The 22,918-nt window shown below is 41.4% G+C and overlaps 1 protein-coding gene across 3 annotated transcripts; it reads left to right on the top strand.

Moving 5' to 3' along the window:
* Positions 1 to 5,411: 5,411 nt before the first annotated feature.
* On the top strand, positions 5,412 to 20,389 carry TOP3B (DNA topoisomerase III beta). 3 transcript variants are annotated; one of them, XM_086761663.1, is made up of 18 exons: positions 5,412 to 5,438; positions 5,778 to 5,947; positions 6,684 to 6,815; positions 7,806 to 7,912; positions 9,305 to 9,379; positions 10,322 to 10,518; positions 10,965 to 11,121; positions 12,206 to 12,319; positions 13,242 to 13,332; positions 13,630 to 13,784; positions 14,009 to 14,114; positions 15,364 to 15,510; positions 16,505 to 16,678; positions 17,461 to 17,589; positions 17,846 to 17,995; positions 18,429 to 18,529; positions 18,770 to 18,971; positions 19,857 to 20,389. In XM_086761663.1, exons 2-18 carry the CDS (start codon positions 5,878 to 5,880, stop codon positions 20,336 to 20,338), a joined length of 2,589 nt encoding a protein of 862 aa, XP_086617789.1. In that variant the 5' UTR covers positions 5,412 to 5,438; positions 5,778 to 5,877; the 3' UTR covers positions 20,339 to 20,389. The 3 variants fall into 3 exon arrangements, with proteins under 3 accessions (XP_086617789.1, XP_086617788.1, XP_086617790.1); XM_086761662.1 differs by lacking the exon at positions 5,412 to 5,438 and adding an exon at positions 5,475 to 5,655; XM_086761664.1 differs by lacking the exons at positions 5,412 to 5,438; positions 5,778 to 5,947; positions 6,684 to 6,815 and adding an exon at positions 8,410 to 8,518 and having other exon boundaries at positions 7,804 to 7,912.
* The last annotated feature ends 2,529 nt before the right edge of the window (positions 20,390 to 22,918 follow it).

Raw genomic sequence — 22,918 nt, 5'->3', positions numbered from 1 at the left:
CCTGGAGCTGGTGGCAGGGGAGCTGCGGCACGGGTCCAGACCCAGAGCAACTTTCAAACAGCAGAGATGCAAGGCAAATGTGGACTTCAGCACAAGCGTGGGTGTTAGCTCAAAATGTGTAACGCAAAATTGACTCAGCTCAAAGGCCAGGGCCACGACCAGTGAAATAGCAACCCCAGAGATGGCCAGCAGAAGGAAGAGGCTATATGAGCCTCTCATGTAGGTATAGTTTTAAAAACGCTGTAATTGTGAGCTAGGTTTCTGGTAATGAGAAGTCTTAATTTTTTTTTTGTTTTCTCAAAGCTGGTTCTTTTTTTTTTTTTTTTTTTTTTTTTTTTTTTTTTTTCCCTCACAGCTGCTTCAACCTCAGCAAGGCTCTAGACTCGAGGGTAGATGGGTGGTCCTTCCCAAATGAAGAGCAGTGTAGCTACAATTGTTTGGATCACTTTAATTTCAGAGATGTGGGCTAGAGAAAAGCCATAAGAAAATGTGGTTGCAACAAGAAATATAGAACATATGAAAATATGATTTAAGTTTTCAAGGTCCTGAATTCTGCCCCATCCTGGGTGGAGTGAGATGTGAAATTCAGGCAAAGATGAGCTTTTGGCTGGCTCAGTGTGGGGTCAGCTGGTGGAGCTCTTTCAACACTGAGAATTCAACTCAATTCAAAGCAGAAATTCCAAGTTCCAAACCCAGTAAAAACTCTCATTCAAAAAACAGCTGAGATTTCTACAAAGTGACAGCTAAGAATTTACCTCACCCCTAATTTACACAACTCAGACATTTAGGTATACAGCAAACATTGCAAGGCTGTCTAAACCTCCCCATATGGTTATGAATTACTGATTACATATTTCCTCACATCCAGGTTTTTGGGTTTTTTTTGCAATCGGGTTGTTTATGGCATGCTATTTTGTTATGTAGATGTGTATCATTTGAACAAGAACTTCAAAACTGCAGATATGGTCGATACCTAGTACAGGCACCCCACAGCCGGAGCACATGTGAGTCTGTTCTGCAGACCAATGTTGGGTTTCTGACAGGTCAGCTTGAGTGTCTCTGTGTTGCAGTGCTATAGTTGGGACCATAGTGTACGTAGAGATGAGGGGACGTGCAGCAGACATGAGTGACTCTACATGATCTAGCTCAGATGGGCAGTTATTCTCCTGGTCTCCTGCCCGACTGAGCCTGACTGCCACCTAAGGGAGGATGGCAGCAGGAGCTGGTCCTCAGGGTGGGAAGTGAGAACCTCCACGGTGCAGGGCAGAACAAAGCCAATTTCCTCAGGTGAAACTCGACCACAGCTGGGAAACCCTGTGCAGGAATTGAGGAGCTAGCTCAGCTCTTGGGAAATTTGCACATCAATGTCCCTGTGCCAGAGGCTTCCCCGATGTGTGACAAGAGGACAGTGTTACCTCCCCTGGGAGCGCTGGGAGGATAAGCTCTCCAGAGATGGTGAAGCATGCTGAGTCTGCTGATGGGAGGTGATCTCAGGGCATGCCTACACCAAAGTGGTGAGATTGCAACTGATGCAGATCTTTCTGCTCAGATAGGCTCCCACGTGGGCTGCGCTACCCAGAGCTCAGCTACTTGCTTGGAGCTTGGGACCTTGTGTGGCCACATGAAAGCAGCTGAGGTCTGTGCCTCCTCCAGCCATACCCATAGGTCTGCAGTGTACTTAGACACATGGGGGCATGGGTTTCGAGTGATCGCCATCGTGTTGCCTTTGGGTTTCTTTCTGCCTTTTTTTTTTTTTTTGGGTATTACAGACTGCATTTGGAGAGGGAGTGTCTTATCCTACCTGGATTATGAATTATCATCAATGCCAAAATGGGGCTGGATTATACAGCAGCTGGTGCAAGACCCAACCTGAACAAAATGTACACATTTGGTTTCTCTCATTCCATCCCTGTGGATCCCCTCCCATTCACACAGATCCCTTCCACATCTCTTCTTCAATTTAAGGTGGCCTTGAAGTGAGAAGAATTGCTGCATATGATAAAAAATATAGGCATGTAACTTCACAGTCTCTTTATTCTGATATTTCCTCCCTCGTTTCAGTAGGTGAGCCTTTGTTCCTAAGCAGTACTGTACTAACTGGCAGATGTACATTGGATATGTACGGGACTGAAGCCTGGATGTTTGCTAACACAGAGCTTTGGTTGTCTGTGAACTTTTGCATTTTCCTTTGAAGAAAAGGCTACTACCTAAAGGGGAAACAGACTCAAGATCCAATTATATCTTCTGTCCTGTGTGCATGTGTGTCCCAGCAACTAATAATATCCTGCTTCATCAGCATTCAAGCTCTTCTCTCCTTTCTAAAAATGCAATTTTTTTGTTGTTTTAATTTCTTATAAGGAGTACAGACATAACTTTCACTCCAGCACAAAACACTTCAAGTGCTGTTGTTGCTCTGTATGTGGTAGGCTCTCTCCTGCTTCCCAGCACTGAAGTGTCTGGAGCCCAGATTTGTAGTCAAGATTTCAGGCACATTTTTGTGGCCTTATAGTTCTTATTTAGTTAAAAAAAAAAAAAAGAAAAAAAAAAGAAAAACTATTTTAATAATTTGACCTGCATTTTCATAATTTCTAATGTCTGTGGTATCCTTCCAGATGTGTTTCTGCCTGCCTGACCCTCCTGTCAATACTTATTAATTTCATGGCAATCTTTTCAAGTGTGTTTGGAAACAAACAGGAAAAGGTTACTCTAAGATGAAGAATGAGCCCAGCGAAGTGAAGCAGAAATGATCATACTCCCTACAATAGTTAATGTTTCTGTAGCTTTTTCTATCTTACTTTTAAAATGAGCTTTACACATACAGATCTGTAAAACATCCCTAAAGAGGGAGGTTGCTACACAAGTCTTGGAGGCGAGAGGAGGCACCAAGGCATTAGTTACCAAAGTGAATCAGGGAGTCAGCGGTAGAACGGGGAGGTGCAAGGCTCTAACCACTGCCCAAGCTCTTCTTCGAGTGAGACGTGGACCATCTCAGTCAGGGTGACTGGCTACTTAAATAACCATCCACTGAAATGACCTGGTGGATAAATGATGTCGAAAAATTTGTGGCTTCACAGGCAGTGAAGGTCCAAGTAAGGTCCAAGTGTCCTCAGTGTGCAAAGTGCTTACCCAGAGCTGCAGCTCTCTTGATTTGATAGGTTTATCAAGTCAGTGTAAAACAAAATCTAGCTAATCATTTAAACGTAGAAACAAACCTTAGTTTTCTCTGAGAAAACCATGGGAGAGGCTACTTGCTTTGGTTTTTTACTGTTCTGTCCCATTCGTATAGCGAGAGAGCAGTGTTTATGATCTTCAGCTCTTCAGAAGAAAACTGAAGAAACACCAGCCAGACCTGAACAAAGTAAAGAAGCGGCGTGTCAGTAGTCCTGGATGAAGCCTGCCCCAGCGCTGTGGGTAACTGGTGTTTTGGCAAACATGGCCTCTTTTCCCTGGAGTTTCTCCTGGTGGGAATGAAGAGCCTCCTAGACCCAGGTGCTCACTGCAGAGGTGGCGGGGTCAGGCAAGACTATTTTTGGAGCCTTCTCAGTATGGTGAGAAGTGCTTCTAAAGTAAGGGTGGCTAAACCTGAAGTAGCAGTAACACATGGAGCAGAAAAGCCCTGTGAGAGGAGGCTGCGGTGGGAGCCTGGCTCTCCAGGGCTCTTAGGCTGTCGCAGCAGGTGGGAGCCGATTCCTGGGGAGAATACAATGCAACTCGGAGCAAAGTGAATTTACAATGTCCTGAGCCACAGCCTAGTGCTGCACTAGAGAAAGTGATGGAAACCTGTGTTCCTGCGATGTGCTATTGCTCTTTCGCAATCAGCACATGCTGCGGGCACCCACCCCAGCCCAAGAGCCGTTCCAAACCTGTGTTGTAGGGCTGCAGAGCCCCTGTCCCCAGCCCGGCTGGGTGATCCAGTCCCTTCGGCAGTGGTGGGACTGATGCAGCTCCACACTGGAGGATTAGAAATGGGGTGAGGCTTTCCAATCAGCAAAGGGCTTTCCAAAACTGCCCTCTCCTGGTAGTGAGCGCTTTCAAGGGACTATCGTGACCTGATGTTCCAATGTACTCCGCGGGTTAGACCAAGGAGGGCTGGTGTACTCAGACTGACCGGTAAGCAGGGGTTCCTTCAGGCTGGGAAAACCTTTGTGTGGCTCAACGAACCAGCCACACGTGTGCCTGCACCAGCGCAGAGGTACACGGGGACCCAAAGTGCCTAGTGTCCCTCAGCTGCGTATCAGAGAGATGTGACTGCGCTTTCACAGGTGAGTTCAAGTCTGAATTTGCATGTCACGTCACACGTTCAAAAATAAAAGAAAGGCTGGATTTTGTAGAGGGCTTTTACTAGAGGAAATTGAAAAATATGTATCTGACATGTCTGAAGACTTGGTTTTAACTTGCATCCTGACTGTTCCAGATGTTCCCCAGATGTCAAAGGGAACCAGGCACTGAAACAGCAGAACACATTTGTTTTAACAAGTTCTAACTTCAGCATTGCCAAATAATTAAAAGCCCTGGGTTTGTTTTGATTTTTCTTTCACTGGTAACTCTAATATCCATTAATTGTCCGCTAGTCCTATTGAAGGTGAATTAGTTCCTTTTAATTCCAGAGAGCGTGAGGTTGATGTACATCCTGATCCGGCTGCATCCCAGTCTCTTCTCTTTGGGTTTGTATGGTACCTGCCAGCTCCTGGAAAAGAAGTGCTATAACCGTTGTCAGTGATCGGTACACACCACAGGGGTAAAAAGAGAGAGCTGAGCTCCTCCGCAAAGGGTGTGTACAACCCATCAACTTGGGGCTTCCCTCTTCAGCGCTTTCCGTGACAGAAACATTTCAGGGTGTGCGGAAGAGTGAAAAGGCTGCAGGAGAGGTTGGAAACCGCCCCGTTCCACTGACAAAACCTCCTTAGAGCAGGGCCTGCCGTCCCTGGGGAGCGTCAGCAAGGGAAAGGGGCCTCTGCGGCCACTCCACATCCCGGGAATGGAGTTTTGTCCCGGGGGGCAGGACCTGGCTGGGCAGCCCTCGCCTCCTCCCCGGGCACTGGGGACGAGGGCAGGGTGCACTCGGGCCTGGGCCTGGCCCTGCCTGCTCTCCTGGCCGCGGGAACTGGGAACTGTGCTGGGGATCGCACAGGTGCACTGCTGCCACTTGCTCGAGTAAACCGGATAGAATTTGTGCGCGCGTATTTTCTTACAGAAGTGTGATTACATCGGATTTCTGCACACCTTTCCCAACCCCGTGCGCAGCTGCCCTGACGGGGGGCTCAGCACCCCGCCCGCCGCCCAGCCCGCCCGCGCCGTTCCCCCGCGCCGCCAGGGGGCGCTCGCGCACGCGGCCGCTGGGGGTCGGCCACGCGCTCCCCGCGGAGGGGGCGGGGCCTCTGGCGCCTTCCGGCTCCGTGACCCGGCAGTGCCGGCGGAGGCCGCGGCAGCCCGCGGAGGTGTGGTGCGGTGCGGTGCGGTGCGGGGCTGGGGCGCGCTCCCCGCTTCCCCTCGGCGAGCCGGCCGGTTCTCCCCGCCCCTCCGGGAGCGCCAGGGCGGGCGGCGGCGCGGCTCCTCTCGGCTCTTCGCGCCTGCAGGCCCCGGCTGTAGTTAAACCGCAGATGGAAGCGGTTCCCCGGCCGAGGGCTGCCTGCCCCGCTGGGCTTCTCGGCGAAGGTCTGGGCCGGGCAGCGGGAGCTGCCGAGCGCTGAGGGAGCCGCAAAGCCTGTCGCTGCCCTTCGTAGTGGTGTTTTACTGGCGGTGGTTTTGCAGTGAACCTGTTTGTGCTCTGTCCCCAGGCTGAGGACTGGCTTTCGCTCGTGAGCGGCGCGCCGCGGTCTCCAGAAAACCCAGACCGTCCCGTTAAACCCTGTGGCACCCGTGTCTTGTCAGCTGAAGATGAAGACTGTTTTAATGGTTGCGGAGAAGCCTTCTCTGGCTCAGTCCATCGCCAAGATCCTCTCGAGGGGTAGGAAAGAAAGCATTTCATTTCGGTCCTTCCGCTTGTTCGGCCAGCGGCAGAGTCAGCGTGCTCTGGGGTGCAGAGCCTGGCCGAGGGGATCCCTCTTAGTTGCCTGGGGGCAAACTGCGCGATGCGGAGGCTGCCAGACCTTCCTGCAGGTGAAGTGAGGTTGAGAAATGCGCTGATCAGTTGCCCGATTGCCTTGGTGGCTTAGAGTGGGTTGCAGTTCATAAAATAACTTGATGGCGCTTCATGTTCGGTTTATTTTTGTGTCTTGATGCCTATTGAAGTCAAGAATAAAGGAATCTGGTTTTCATATTTTATGTAGCTGGGGTGTGTGTTGGTGCATAGGGGCTTTGGAAAGTGCTAATGAGGTAGCAAGTTGCTGTTCTGAGATTTTTGAAGGTATAGTGAATATTTTGTAAGTCATGGAAAATACAATGAATTTATTATAACTGTACTGATCTAGAAAACTAGCTGTATTTTCTTAAGAATTTCTTGCTGGGAGGGAAAGTATGGAGAATATAATGGATAGTTTCAATTTAAAATGAAATATGCTTTAAAAAGGTCTGAAGTGATAATGAACTGAAATAAAACCTTGATCAATCCTTAGAACTTTGTGATCAGGAAGACCCTAGTTGTAAGACCTAAGAAAATAAGGATGTAATTTCACACAAAATAACTTGTTTCAACAGTTTTGTTTTTTTTAATTCTGTTGATATTTATGATCTTCTTTTCACAGGAAACATGTCCTCTCGCAAGGGACTGAATAGTGCGTGCTCCGTGCATGAGTACACTGGATCATTTGTAGGACAGAGTGCCCATTTCAAGATGACGTCTGTGTGCGGTCATGTCATGACTTTGGATTTCATAGGTATTTGTTCATAAAATGTTTTAACTGATGTGAGTTGTAAAACTATGAAGGACTTCTAATAGGAAAATACTCGTTGTGGAAATAATTCAGGAAGAGTGTTAGAACTAGAGAGGAAAGGAGGCTGAAAAGATCACTTGTGGTTAGCAGGTCTTGATTTTTGTTTTTAGATCTCTGGCTGACTTGTCGCATGACCTCGGGCGTATACCAGTTATGTTTTCTGTGTCTCAGTTATGTCCCTGTGAAGTGAGGGGAGATGACGTTCAATTTGCTAGCTTGTAAAAGTGCTTTGGATAAAAGGTGATTAAGCAATGCAGAGTCCAAAGGGATATTCTCTAAAGCATTGTAGCATGTTACTGCAAAATAGAGACACGGTAAGGATAATGCGCCAGGAATCCTGTCACTCACCTGCCTTGAAATGTGGGCCTAGTTACGTGACTACAGTATTTCCTCTGTCAATGATAATGACCTCACGTGTTCTATGAGGACTAAATTTTGAGTTATTTACAGTGTTTTTGAGAGGTACAATTTAATGTAGTTGCTAAGCATTGTTACTAACTGTTACATCAGAAAAACGGAAATTAACGAATACATTGATATGAGAAGGTGGCACAGGATGCTCCATGGCATAACAGGGCTGAGATATAACTGGCCATAAAGAGTGGACAGTAAAACAGAGTGCAATGTGCACATTACGTGTACGCTGTGAAAAGAAGGAAAAATTACTCCCTCCCTTTCACTTGATCAATTAGTTGTACAAACAGAAAATGTTTTAAGTGCTCGTGTGAAAATTTCTAGAAAGGTATATAGTACTTTTTTTCCCCTTCATATGTTTTTAAATGGTGGCTGCAATTCACATAATGCGAAGGGGTCCCTTGATATACGGTAAAGCAAGATGTGTTAGGGTAGAAAGGTTTCTGAGACAAATTTTGAAAGCCAAGTGTTTTCCAAACATGTAATTAGAGCTAGACTTAATATACTTCTACTTTTCAGGAAAATACAACAGCTGGGACAAAGTGGATCCAGCAGAACTTTTTAGCAAAGCTCCCACAGAAAAGAAAGAAGCTAATCCCAAACTGACCATGGTGAAATTTTTGCAGGTATTCTTTCTTACGAGATTTATTTGCAGTATACCTTTTTTTTTCCATGGCATTCTTTTCCTTTATTTCATCTGGAGCATAATCCATCTTCAAGGATTTATTGTTTCTGTTCTTCCTCTGTTGAAGAAAGCAATGAGACTTATTTTTATCCTGTCAAGAAAAATAAGTGAAATTATTCTGTGGTTCTGGAAAGCAATCAAAATTATTAATAAATTTGATAGATCAGTGTAGCATTTTGCTATGAATTAGCCTTGCTTTAAAAAAAAAAAAAGTACAGGTTAGCTGGCTTTATTTAAGAACCAGAAGTATAACCCTCTTCTAGCTCTCAGAGTGGGTCAGTTATCTTTGCTTTAGTATAAGCAATTGTGTCTGTCTCTTCACCACAGATAGTTTTCTGTTGGAGGGTAATGCCAGAGCATTCCATATCCTTCAAAACATGTGTTACGTATCTTCCATCTCCTAATGCACACAGACCATCTGAATTTCTCACACTGCAGGTGGCTGAATGTTTGATTTAGCAGGTCTATTCACCTGCTTCCCAAGAGTGGGCAGTGTTTGGCAATATGCTGTACAAAATGCTGGAGTTCTAGAGTCAAAGAAAAATTGGTATGTTCCTAAATAAGGATTTTCTTCCCTGCAGGAAGCAGCTTTTTGTTAAGGTTGGATCTGTTTTATTAATTTTACTGGCTCTTACACTGTCTGAAATATCTGTCTTGCTGAATTCGCTATTGCCATTGCCTTGCAACTATTTTGACTGTCCATACCCTGCTTCTCAAAATTGTAGTTTTGGATGTATGTTTTGCTTCTAACAGCAAATGCAAGGCATAGCTTGAAATGCCTTCTTTAAAATAAGTCTGTGTTGGTTGTTCACTCTTCACACGCACTCCTCTGAATGGAAAGTCGTAGTTTGGTTGCTTTTACAAAATAATACTTTCTGAAAAGCAAGTATAGGTGGTGTGAAACTGATTTCTGTCAGATAAATTTAGGCTTTGTGGTATCTTTGTGAACTAGGAAGATTTTTTTTTTTTGTCATTAATGATATGGAAATTAAGGCACAGAAAGGGGAAGGGACTGTGCCCAAGCCTGCACAGACAGACTGTGGTAGTTTCAGGAGGTGTTGATTTGTTATAGAGCTATGCTGATTTTTTTCCGCTGCTGCAGAAAAGCATCTTGTAGGCAGGCTTCTGGTCCCATGAAGCACAGCTTGCTTCTCTCTTCAGCCATTGTTTAAGTACGTGCAGACTTCTTGTCACTTCTGCTATATTCTTCCACACATTTTTGCACCAGATAAATTCTTTAGTACTTTAAAATAGAAACAAAAAGTATACAATTAGTGAGGAGCTAGGTCTTTGTTTTTGAGTTGCTGAAGAACTGTGCTAATTTTTCTCACAGGTGGAGGGAAGAGGCTGTGATTATATTGTCTTGTGGTTGGATTGTGATAAGGAAGGAGAAAACATCTGTTTTGAAGTAAGATTTCAAATTTTAAGACTTATAATACCATCATATATTTGTCTGTGACATACAGTGCTATCAATGTATTGTTTTATGGATATACAGTTAAATTCAAACTAAATTGAATACAGTTTTAAAGGGAGGGAGCACCTTGGTGAAAAAAAACTCGTGCTTTTGAACTCTTAAGATGTCATCTGAAGAGTATAAATCAATTTCATAGCTGTTGCTCATCTGGGATGAACAGTAAGCTCTCTTCAGTGTTCGAACATTCCAGTGCTTTGAGAATTGGTCTGTATTTCACAGCTGAAGTAGTTATTTTGCTGTCCTTATAAAACTTGATCTCTTATCTTTTGTTCATTAAGCAATTAGACTTTTATGAGCATAGAGGCCACTTTTAAATGTAGGCTTGCTGCAGGAATGTGGACTCTGCATATAAAAGGTATAAACGAAAACTTTGGTTTGCCAAGTTTTTTTTTTTTTTTTTTTAACATCCTATTCCCAGGTTTACATGAAGAGTTTTGTTGTGGTTTTTTTTTTGGTTTGTTTGTTTAAAGAAGCAGATTTATCAAGTAATTGCTTTAAGTTCTTTAAATACCACTGTATTTTAACTGGGCCCCAGGAATATGTAGAATAAACCCAGAAAGAAACTGATACATATTCGCCAGAAGATGCTGCAGCTGCACTGGTGAGTTTCTTTGCACTTAGCTAAAAATGGTGCTTCACTCCCAGCAATTGCTGTTCAATAAATAAATCCTTCAGTTTTGCTAATTCTTAGTATACTTGTGAGTGGATAGACAAATACTGCTCGTGCTTCTCAGTTACTGTATGACATCTTACTGAGGATGTATCAGCAAATGTTTTGTGGCAAGTGTTTTGGTTTTTTTTCCGTTAGAGAGAAAAACTGACTTAAGCCCTTACCTTTTAATGACTCTTAAATACACCTCTGTTCTTCATTAGGTTCTTGAAGCTGTTCTTCCTGTTATGAACAAACCTCGTAGCACCGAAAGGACAATTTACAGAGCTAAATTCAGTTCTATTACTGACACAGACATCTGCAATGCCATGAATCACTTGGGAGAACCCAATCGCAATGAAGCTCTTTCAGTAGATGCCCGCCAGGAGCTGGATCTTAGAATTGGGTGTGCGTTTACAAGGTGACAGCATAGATTACGGATGGTTTTATGAAAGGTTCAGGAATATTGGTCTGTCCACAAAATGTGTCTGGGAACTCTAGTGGCTAGTTCTGCTCACCACCAAACTGAACAATTCTATGCGCAGACAAATAAAAAGAAATTAAAAATTGTGTTACAGCTTTGAGCTAGGTAAAGTACTGTCAGCAACTATGGTATGGTCTTATTTTATGATGTTCTCCCACATTTCTTTGGGAATAAAAAAGATTCAGTGAGGCGAAGTAATCATGACTTAATTACCTTTAAGATATGATATTTCTCAGAATGCTTTTTTCCTAATGCCTGAATGAATTAATAGATTACTCATATTTGTGTGTATAAGTTAATGAAAACTTTCACTTTTCATGGGAATGAGGATATTAATGTACTTGTTCCTGAATTGGTTTTTTTTCCCTCCCCTCCTCTCTTAGGTTTCAGACTAAATATTTCCAGGGGAAATACGGGAATTTAGACAGCTCCCTCATCTCCTTTGGGCCATGTCAGACCCCAACGCTTGGATTCTGTGTTGAAAGGCATGACAAAATCCAGTCGTTCAAGCCTGAGACTTACTGGGTGCTGCAAGCTAAAGTAAGTTTTACAATACTTGTTTGTGTATGAGGAACATATATTTTTACCAAAGAAATGCACTTATTTTCATCTTGTTCGTTCATAAATTTGTAGCTGCTGACAAGAATTCACAATGCCTACAGTTTATTTATGTGTTCTCGTTCAGTTGACATGTGTGTCATCACACTCTCTAGAACAGATTCCAGGATGTCAGTTTTATATTAAAGTGGTTATTGTCTGCTGCTTATAAGAATTCTTCAGGGCTAACCATCTAAGCTTAGACTCAGCCAAAAAGACTACTTAAAATGGTTTGCTTTTGTTCCCTGGGGTCTTTGGACTGACTGTGTTGTTAATTTGAATCCAAGAATTAATTAGTCTTCCAACAAACATTGGCATTGCTGAGTATTGGAATTTTAAAGCAAATAAAATGCTTATTGTGTTAATTGGCAATTGAGTCCTCTGAATACTTTGGCAGCTTGTGGCAGTTTTATAGCCCTGCTGCTGTCCAAGCTCTGAGAGCAAATCAACATGGTTTTACTGCTTGTGATCACAAGGATTTTTTTAAACAAATAAGGGGTAGATGGTAAAAAGTTGCCATTTTTAGATTTAAAAAAAAAAAACACAACAAAACTCTGGTGTCTATTGCCATCTGTTTTCTGATGTGTCTCCTATGTGTTGTGCTAGAAATATTTGGTGCCTGTTTTCAGAGAGTTTTGTGCTCTCATATTGGTTGCTTCATATTTATTTTTGTACATGGGACTTAAATCATGACTTAGTTCTGGTTTAATACAAATGATTTTGCTAAATCAATATGGTAAACTTTTAATTTCTGCCCATTTCAGCCTTTATTGTTCCCAGCACTGAAAATAAGAATAGCATTTTGGTTAACTGTAGGAATAATTCCAGTCATTCCCCTGACCCCAGAACTTAAAAGTTGTCCGTCTTTCTCAAAAGCCCCTGTGAAAAAGAGTGCAGCTGCACGTTTGAAGCACTTGTGTCCTAGTACAGGTATTACTAGGATTTGCTTGCTGGATTGTTGTTCAAGATGTGCATTCTCACACTTCTAGTAATAGAGTTGGTGGGAATTATTTTTTTTGCCCATTAGGTGAACCCTGAAAAAGAAAGTTCTCTCACTTTGGATTGGGATAGAGTGAGGGTGTTTGATCGTGAGATTGCTCAGATGTTCCTGAATATAACAAAGATGGCAAAAGAAGCAAAGGTAGGAATGTTTATTAAGTCTCAGTAGAGCCATATTTCACGTAAAGGAAATACCACTTTAATATTTCATTTGCTGCTTATTGTTTTTTATTAAAGGAGGATGTAGAAGATCTGTATCTTGTTTTTAACTCCATTCAACTTGATGTAAATGAGAATAAAAGGCAAAAGTTTTGGTTTGTTTGTTTTTTTTTTTTAATTGTTGTTGTAGTTCATATTATGCTGGTGTGGTCATCTCAGCAGAAGCCCCTTCTTAATATTGACTTTCAAAATGATTGTCACTCATGATAGGAAGTCTTCATTACTAAACCTGCTAAGAAATACTGTTCAGATCTCTCCAGGCAGACTTCTTATTTCCCATGAGACATTGTATAAATCAGAATTTAATTACTTATATGGCAATATTCCTGCAGTTAAATTTTTCATCATGTGTATGGTACGGTCTTTATAGCCAATTAACTTCTAATTCAAATCTATTCGATACTTGCTGGACAGTATGTTTGGGTTTAAGTGCTTATAGCCATCAAGGTTCAAAGACTGCATGAAGGTTTTGAAAATCTGGATCCTTATAGTGAGGACCATTACTTGGAATAAGCACCAAATCCTTGTAGCACTGAAACTACGTGCTGCTGAGGTAAATGGGAAGTAAAGATACCAATAAGCTGCCTTGCTGCATTCCCAGTTATAGGCCTGATGTAGTCCATAGCAGAAAGGGACCTTGTGACTGTAACTTCAGGAAATCTCACTGGAGACTTTACCAAATTCTAAAGTAAAAATATATCGGTGGTTACTGTTTTAAGAAAACAAAACAGATAGGACAAGAATAGGTAATGTTAGTTATGCCATGTGTTTATAGGCATGATGGAAATTATATGTTTATCAGTTACCCAACTTCAAAACTTTTACTGGAAAATGCTGTTTTCTAGGTAGAATCTGTGAGTAAGAAAGAGAAGGTGAAGCAGAGACCGCTGGCACTGAACACAGTAGAAATGCTACGAGTGGCTAGTGCTGCTTTAGGTATGTGTAAAAGTTCAGATTTTCACACTGTTTAAAAGCAAAATATTTTAACTTCTCAGATAAAATGATCAAGGACATATCAAACATAGTTTGATAGCCTCCTCTCCCTATAATACATCCTTCTAGGGAAGGATCAAGTTTAGAAACCTTATTGGGTAAGATCAAGGTGGCAGAAGACTATGGAATGGACAAACTGTGGTTTATTTAAATGCTTTGATAAGGTGTACTTTCAGATGCAGCAAACAAATTATAATCACAGTGATGTGTAGATTATTTTTTTCTCTTGTCCTATCTTAGGAATGGGTCCACAACATGCCATGCAAATAGCAGAACGTCTTTATACTCAGGGTTATATTAGCTACCCTCGAACAGAAACTACCCATTATCCAGAAAACTTTGACTTGAAAGGATGTTTGAGACAACAAGCCAATAATCCTTATTGGGCAGAAACTGTGAGTACGTGAAGCAAAACCTGTACTGTTTAACAGATCATTCTCTAGTCTGTGTTTTAGAACCTATCTTACTTTTAGGTCTTTAGGAAAAATAAATATCTGTAATTGCTTTTATTTATGGATGTTGTATTCTTACAGATTTGATCTGAAAAGTTTCTTAACCTGCTAGGAGAGACTTGTTATCCACTTCAGCCAGCCTGTTTTCTCTTTCTTCCTTCACCCAGGTAAAAGCATTGCTGTCAGAAGGCATTAATCGTCCAAGGAAAGGCCATGATGCAGGAGACCATCCTCCCATCACTCCAATGAGAGCTGCAACAGAAGCAGAATTAGGTATAGACAAATTCAGTAGTGGTGGAACACTGTGTGATGAAGTTAGTTCCTTGAGGTATAGGAGCTATATTGAAAATCGCTGAGTTCTAATCAAAAATGTAATTATTTCAATGGCAGGAAGTGGAGAGCAGATTTTATCCTAACTTAAATTTCTGATGACAGTGAAATTCAGAGCTATTCAGTACTTGATCCTGGGGACCATAGTACTCCTAAGAAAAAGGAATAGCTAACTTAACAACTTACTGCCTACTTTCTCTAGGAGAAATTTGCCCCAGAAGAGTAGCTTCCAAGTACTGAAATCTTGTTGTATTTTTGCGCTTGAATGTCAAACTTCAACTGCATTTTAATTTAGTCTCTATGGTTTGTGATTTTTATATTAAAAAGTATTGTTTGACTTTCTGTACACTGATGCCTAAAAAAAAAGGACTTTAATGTTATTTAAAAAGTGTAGTTGAATGTATTGTAATATTTATTAGGAGTAGCTAAGATTGTTGTAGAAAACTGATAACTAATGATTTTCATGAATCGGTGAAATAATATCTGATAGAAAAACAAATGCTTTAAAATTTTGAGTAATTGTATAGGATACTGCATGACCATGTAAGGTTTTTTTATATATACACAGCAAGATCAAATATGCAAAGCACAGGTCTAAGATTTAGAAGCTTTGTTTCTGTTCATAGCAATGTAACCTTTGGACTATTCAATTTTCCTAAGGAAAATCTGCTTTGAAATTTAGCTGTATTAGTGTTAATAAGTAGTATTTTAGAGTGATCTCTTGGAGGACTTCAAGCTGCACAGTGACAGCTGTGGCAGTTGCCAGTGTGGCAGTCGCCACTAGAATCCCATTCTGGGATTTAGATTAGGGTGTGGTCTCCAGTGGCACTAAGCAGTAGAGCATTTTGGTTTTGTTCCTATGGGAGTTTTTTTATGGTTTTGGTTTTTTTTTTTTTTAAAGGGGAAAAAGATCTTTTCTGCTTTATCTTCTCATTCAACTACAGTGCGGAACTGGGAGATGGGCTGGCTAATTGACAGTCCTTCTCTAAGAGTATCTGCATGCAGCTCACGTCTGTATGACATAATGATTCTATAGGCAGGAAATTTTAAAGGGGAAAGTAGATGGACTTTGGAACCTTATTTTCTTTTTGGTACCAGTTTTCCCTGTGATAACTGGAAATCTGGTACCTTTTAGTGCAGATTTTATGTAGAGCTACAGGACTTGTGTTGGTAAGCTGTTGTTTATCCTCAGGTGGAGATGGATGGCGACTGTATGAGTATATAACAAAGCATTTCATTGCCACTGTCAGCGCTGATTGCAAGTACCTACAAACCACCATTTCTTTCAGTATTGGACCTGAACGTTTTACCTGTATCGGAAAAGTGGTAACTTCACCAGGTAAGACTAACCAGGGAGTAATTAGTTAGCCACAGATTATTTTCTAATAGAATCATAGGATCATTAGGATTGGAAGGGACCTTCAGAGGTCATCTAGTTCAAGCCCTCTGCAAGGAGCAGGGACATCTTCAGCCAGATCAGGTTGCTCAGATTAATACAATTAATTAATGTTTTCTCCATTGATACATTGAATGGGGGCAAGTACAATTTTGAAGACTCTTTTGAGGTATTGAAACCAAAGACCAAATCTTTTACTTCATTTCCGTACTTCAGTTACAATAGAAAAAGTCTATTTTTTTTATGTAGTAGTCTCAAAGATTTAATGCCACATTTGCTAGTGTGAAGACCAGCCTTTTTGTAGACAGCAAATGCCTTTTTGAGGGTTAAATTACACAAAGGCAGATTTTTTACTTAGGCCTCTGTAAAAAGAATGTAACACCACCACTGAGATTTTTATGGTAAGCTGGCCAAATAGTCCTTACTACATTAATATAGAATCATAGAATGGTTAGGGTTGGAAGGGACCTTCAAAGGTCATTTAGTCCAACCCCCTGCAAGGAGCAGGAACATGCCTGACTAGATCAGGTTGCTCAGAGCCTCATCCAACCTGGCCTTGAACGTTTCCAGGGATGAGGCATTCACCACCTCTCTGGGCAACCAAACATGACTTACTATTTGCATTTCCTTTATAAGAAACTCTTGCTGTCCTTTCTAGCACTGTGCTTTCGTTCAAGGAAAGCATTTACTTTTTTTCTTATATCAACCTGAGTCAAGTAACGCACAAAATAAATCTGATGCAGCATAGTGGGAGACTCCATCTTGTGATACTCTATTTCCTCAGTATTCCTAGCCTCTGGATGGTGTGGCAGACAGCCTCGTAACTTTGATCTCTGTAATAAAGCCCGTATTAAAATTAGAAATGTATACCTTGGCCTCTTGAAAGTTGTGAAGATAAGGTTTCATCTTTTTTGTTTGCTTGTTTCTTTACCTCCAGGGTTCACAGAAATTATGCCGTGGCACAGCATCCCGGTAGAAGAGAGCCTTCCCCACTGCGAGAAAGGAGATCTTTTTCCAATTGGTGAAATAAAATTGCTGGAAAAGCAAACCAGTCCTCCTGATTACCTGACAGAAGCAGAACTTATCACTCTGATGGAAAAGCATGGCATTGGTAGGAACTTGATTAACTTACATTATCCTGTAATAGATCCACCAAGAGTGCAAAGAGTCTGAATCCCTCCTCTGAACTATCTGTCGGTAACGACCTTTCCATATTCATTTGAATCGGCACAGTCATGTTCTCTTTCTGTTCAAACCACAATGCCTGTCACATCTCTTAGCAGATGGTAGATTATCTTTTCCCCCACATTCCTTTCTGTTTCTTATCCTTATGCCTAGTTTCTGTCCAAAGCAATATCCTTTTCTAACACATCCTTGTCACTTCTCTGTCAGAAAGAGCTAATGTTGTGTGGAAGAATACCCCTACCCATTCTAAGGAATGATTTCTTGTCTTTACAGCTTGCTTCAGCTTTGCTGGCTCTTATAGTACTTATATATCTTATCATACAATTTACCACAATACTACTTTTCTTTTTCAATCTGACTTGTTTCCTGCAGTGCATTTTCATAAATTTGTCAAGTCAAAATGAACATTACTCTGTGTTTTTCCAGAGTAAGTGATTGTCAGAATGTCTTCCCAATAGTAATTCCTTGGAAGAGGTGAAAGAATTAAGGTTAGAACTCACGTTTCAGACTTCTCAGAACTGCAAAGGGACATGAGTTGCTAGAGAGGGAAGTTACCCACTGGAAGTCGGGTAACAGTAAAAAGGTATCTGAAGTTTAAGCAGTCTCAGGAGCCCTATAAATTGGCATAAAACCAGAGGAGTCAGAAGTGAGTAATTCAATGAAAACATTTTGTTCAGGATGGATATATTGTTTTCCTTTGTGTGGCAGGAACGGATGCAAGTATTCCAGTCCACATTAACAACATTTGCCAGCGAAACTATGTCACAGTGGAAAGTGGTCGGAGACTAAAGCCTACAAACCTTGGCATTGTTCTGGTTCATGGTTATTACAAAATAGGTCAGTTAAATGCTCTTTCCTTTCCATCCTCTTACTTTCTTTTCCCTTCTGTATGTCAAGGGCTGTTGTCACTGTATAAGTAGCATTTCTGTCTGAAGTGATGCATCTGGGAAAGTATTACTAATTCCAAAGACTATAATAATGAAAACTTATTTATTTATTTTGATGTCAGTTTATGTATGAACAGTTTCCTACCCCCATTTTTTGATCTTTAATTGCTCCTTCTCTGTTGCTGCTGTCTCTGGTTTTCTGTTAGATGCAGAACTGGTTCTTCCTACGATCCGCAGTGCTGTAGAGAAGCAACTCAACTTAATAGCTCTGGGTAAAGCAAACTATCATCAGGTCCTGGAGCACACCCTTGACATTTTCAAAAGGAAATTTCACTATTTTGTGGATTCTATTGCAGGTAAAACTTTTTACGTTTGGAGTTCCCTAAGAATTACCTAATTGTTGCAAAGATGCTAGTAGAAATATTAAGTTCCTTTCAGAGGTTTATGCTTACTGAAAAGTTGTGTGCCAGGACTGGAAGTTTATAGTCAACTTAAGTTGCTCTCCAAAAGCAAAAGGACTGAATCATGGCTCCAAATCTCTGCTTCAGATTTATTTTGTGACTGTAGTGGTCAGTTTTCAAAAACTTGAGACTAGCTGCACTACTTACCCTTGTGTGTTTGTGCACGCTCACTGCAAAACACTGTGTATCTTAAGTCTTCCTAAACAAGGAAGAGCATTGTGAATAAAATACTTTCATTCCCACTTCTTCACAGGTCCTAGAGATGATTTTGTGGAAGATTTCCTTTTAAGAACTAAAATTCTAACATAAATGTGATTCTCTTTTGCAGGTATGGATGAGCTGATGGAAGTGTCTTTTTCACCCTTAGCTGCCACGGGTAAACCTCTTTCCCGCTGTGGCAAATGCCATCGTTTCATGAAGTATATTCAGGTAAGTTCACCTCATGCTTGGAATTTAAATTTCACTTACTGGGGGCATTGAGTAGGAACCCTTTTTCCATTACTGAATCTGGATTCAAATGTGTTTGTCAAGAGTGCATTTTTAAAATAAAAAGCCTGATGAAGTTTTTCCGTGGGGAGCAAACCAGAGAACAGTCACAGTTGGATTTCCTGCAAGTGTTGAACCCTCTTGACACTTCAGTTGTTCTGGAGATTTGTATTTTATTTCTAGGCCAAACCAAGTCGTCTGCACTGCTCTCATTGTGACGAGACCTACAGTCTCCCACAGAATGGTACCATTAAACTCTACAAAGAGCTGCGTTGCCCCCTAGATGACTTTGAGCTGGTGCTGTGGTCATCTGGATCCAGAGGAAAGAGCTACCCACTCTGTCCATACTGTTACAACCATCCTCCCTTCAGGGACATGAAAAAAGGTAGCCATTCTGTAAACATGCAGAGATCAACCTCACTTTAAATAAATTAGGTGCAGTCTATACAGTGTGCTTTTTAGTAGGTTTTAATCAGTGTTGCTTAGTATAAAGTGCTGTTCAAATTAGATGACATATCTAAAATTCAGGTCAAACTCACTGACTAAAATTTATTAGTTAACTCATTTCTGGATACTTTTTTTTTTCTTTATAAAGGAAGTAAGACATTAATTTACGTGCATGCACAGTAAGTGACCCTCGTTAAGACTCAGTATGCAGTAAAAGACACAGATTCTGACACTTTGCAAATTAGAGTATGCTTGGTATGGATAGGACTATAGATTAAGACTAGATCTTTAAAGTGTTTTGATACTGAGAGAGTTGGTGTGTCAAAAGCTGTTGAAGGATTTAAGAAGAGGTAAAAGTTGCAGTTAAGTTTGGTAACTGCAAGACCAAAATGTAGTGCTTTGAAGCTCTGAGTGCTGGGAACTTTTTGGCATCTGTTATCATCTTTTAATTAAAAATGTTCTGTACTAACAGTGTATAGTGCAAGTATAAAATGGCAAGTTAGTTAAAAGCCATACATTTAATTGTTAATTGATAATTAGTTTTCCTCACTAATGTGTCCAAGCTGCATGTACTGTACAATGGCAGTATCTAGCAATTCTGAAAGGCATTACAGAAAAATTTTTGAGCAAGGGATTATTCTGAATCTGTGAAAAGGCACAGGCAAGCTGCCGTTTGGGGAGTGGTTCCATTCTTCAGTGATTCAGAAAATCTATAATATATTAAGCTGTCTTTGACTTCTTTGTCTCATTTCCTCCAAACTGGTTAGTGTGGGTAATGATACAAAGGGTTCCTCACGTTATGGTTTTACTCTTCTTCCACCAGGAATGGGCTGTAACGAATGCACTCACCCCACGTGCCAGCATTCTCTTAGCATGCTTGGAATTGGGCAGTGTGTTGAATGTGAGAATGGAGTTCTGGTGCTAGACTCAACATCAGGTCCCAAGTGGAAGATGGCCTGCAACAAATGCAATGTGATTGTGCATTTCTTTGAGAATGCCCACAAAGTCCGAGTGTCACCAGAGACCTGCGACTTGTGTGATGCAGCCCTTGTGGACGTAGATTTTAACAAAGCCAAATCTCCTCTGCCTGGTGATGAGACCCAGCATTCAGGCTGCGTATTCTGTGATCCTGTGTTTCAAGATCTGGTAGAGCTGAAACATGCAGCCATGAGGCACCCCATGCACCGTGGGGGACAAGGAAAAAGGCAAGGTCGAGGAAGAGGTAAAGGCCGGAGGCCTGGAGGAAGGCTCAATCCAAAGAAACCCAAGGACAAAATGGCAGCTCTGGCTGCTTACTTTGTATAATGACCACACAACACAAAAATAAACTTCTTTAAAAAGTTTGTTTCCCTTTAAGTTCCTTTTTAAGTATTTTTGATCTTCACTGCTTTCCTGTTCTTAGAAAAGTTAAACACCTTAAATGGTTGTACGCTCTGATTTAATTGCAAAACAGATTCTTCTGGGTGATCAGTTAGTAACTGACTAAGCCTTTTAGCTTTTAATTGGAATTCATTGGTCCAAGTAGAGCTCACAAACAGCAGGGAGACTCAGGAAGTCTACCTAGACCGTTACCTGTGGCTGATAGAAAGGAGATGAAATTTCCCTCTTCTGCCGTTTCCAAGACCTTTGTTAGCAATACAAGTGCCAGGAGTGTAAGAACTGATGAAGATCGGTGTTATGCTGCTGTAATCTTTAGGTGCGGAATGAGACTCGTTTCATCTGACTTTGAATCTTTGAAAATAATAAATGATTAGTAGCTGTCAGATTTTTAAGTTACATCTGCAATAGCAAGAGCACCACTTCAAATCTGTCACTCTGTTGCATAAGGGAATAATGCCAAGAGACATACAAAATTGAAATTATGAATTTGAAAGGGAACATCTACCTTGAGCAGTGATTTCCAAATTACGATCTGTACAGCCAAGTTAGTATCTTTTGGTCAATGGGCCCCAGTTAAATGAGACCACTTCCTGCTGCTGGAGGTCAGCTGGAGTACCAAGCTGGAGAGGGAATTTTGACAAGGGGTAATGACTTTAATCTGAAAGAGAGTAGATTTATATTAGATATAAGGAAGAAATTCTTTACTGTGAGGGTAATGAGGCACTGGCACAGGTTGCCCAGAGAAGCTGTGGATGCGCCATCCCTGGACGTGTTCAAGGCCAGGCTGGATGGGGCTTTCAGTGACCCGGTCTGGTGGAAGGTGTTCCTGTCCGTGGCAAAGCAGTTGGAACTAGATGATCTTTAAGGTCCCTTCCAACCCAAACTATTCTATGATTCTCTTCCTCTGTGTTCACGTAGCTGATCGTACCTGATCAAATATGGTTTGTACTGTCTGTACCTCAGATTGTCATTTCAGTGTTGGTTGGTTTTGTCATCAAAAGCAGAGTATCCTGATGTTTTTATATGGAGCTATATCTAACCGCTGGGTGCCACATCACAAAATCAAATTGTACAAATATATAATGCTGTCTCCTTTCCTTCCATGTGTGCATAGCTGATCATATCTGGTCATCTGATCAAGTACAGTTTGTATCGCCTACCCCTAAAACAGTTTCAACGCTAGTTGTGCTTGGATGGGAGGATGCCATCGCAGTTTTACATGGTGCAAAGGCTACTGCATTTGAACACAGAACATGCAGAGAGCAACCTGACACGTGATTCACTGGCAGCAGAAGGGAAAGACAAGTCCCTACAAAAGGTAATGTACAACTCTGCTGTTTTAATTGGCACCGTGTGTGGATTTACTGAACAAGAGAACAGACAAACACCACAGCCCCAAGTCTGTTCCTCTGGTCAAATGTTTCTACAGTTACAGCTCAAACATGAACTGTTCTAATAGTATTGCTTGAAAGACTCAACAATAGGTAGAAGTTTCTTTCTGTAGTTCTTGTATGTTTGTTTTTTTCCTAAATATTAAATGTTCTTTCTGGTAAAAACAAACTGTATTTCCATCTCCCTGAGCCTGAAGTGAGTGGCTTCTTTTCATATTTTAAAGATAATCTTACTATAGTGTCTCAGAGCCACAGATCTTAGCATAAACTAATAGCTTTCAGGGTGCTTGTGTTGAATCAGTTGTTCAAGTCATCTCTTATCTCTGTAGCCTGCTTTGGTACGCTAGGATACATCTCTGAAAACACCTGTGTGCTGAGCTAGCTGCTGCTGCTGTGTGTGACCCTGGCTGTTGGCTGGGATTTCTGAGAGACTTACAGACAGTGGCCCTGGAAGTGTGGGAAACATGTCGTTAGTCATTTTTCATGGCTTTTGAGCTGTGTGAGAACACTTCCCTCTTTCTCCAAGCATGGCTTTTGTTTTGGCCATTTGCAGACAAACTTTTGGCTGTAAAATCTCTTTGCCGTATGAGGTGATGAGCGCTTTCAGTTTCTACTTAAAACTTACAGGCATATTCCTGGGGTTGCTTTGAAAGATACCAAGACAGCAAGAAACTTCTTAAAATGATGAAGTCCCTGGAAATGTGTCTCTGACATTAAGGTGAGCACTGCTTGTCTCATGTCTATGGTTCTTGCTGGAAAAAAGAAAGGGATTATGGCTTATGAAATAAATCTCTTCTGCTTTCAGTTTATATTCCATAGGAAAAGCTCCTATGGAAGTGAAATATTATCATTCACTCAAGAGAGGAGATTGATTTGGCTCCAATCGCTGATGAAAGAATAAAAATTAATTGATCTGTATAATATGGCTGCACACGTGTCCTTGCCAAGGTGGCAGTAGTGTGCCCTGGGAACCTTGCTGCTCAGCCTGGGGAGAGGGAAGTAGAGTGTGATAGCGACCCTCTCTTTTTCAGAGATAACTTATTTTTATGAGATCGTCTGTGAAGTATCCCAGTATAAAAACCAAGCAGGTTTTGAAAGCATTAACTGTGCTTCC

The sequence above is a fragment of the Chlamydotis macqueenii genome, chromosome 17 (genome assembly GCF_036417535.1).
Source record: "Chlamydotis macqueenii isolate bChlMac1 chromosome 17, bChlMac1.mat, whole genome shotgun sequence".
In the NCBI taxonomy this organism is placed as follows: domain Eukaryota; kingdom Metazoa; phylum Chordata; class Aves; order Otidiformes; family Otididae; genus Chlamydotis; species Chlamydotis macqueenii.
The sequence above is the reverse complement of the archived record's forward strand: the minus strand, read 5'-3'. Positions and strand labels throughout refer to the sequence as shown.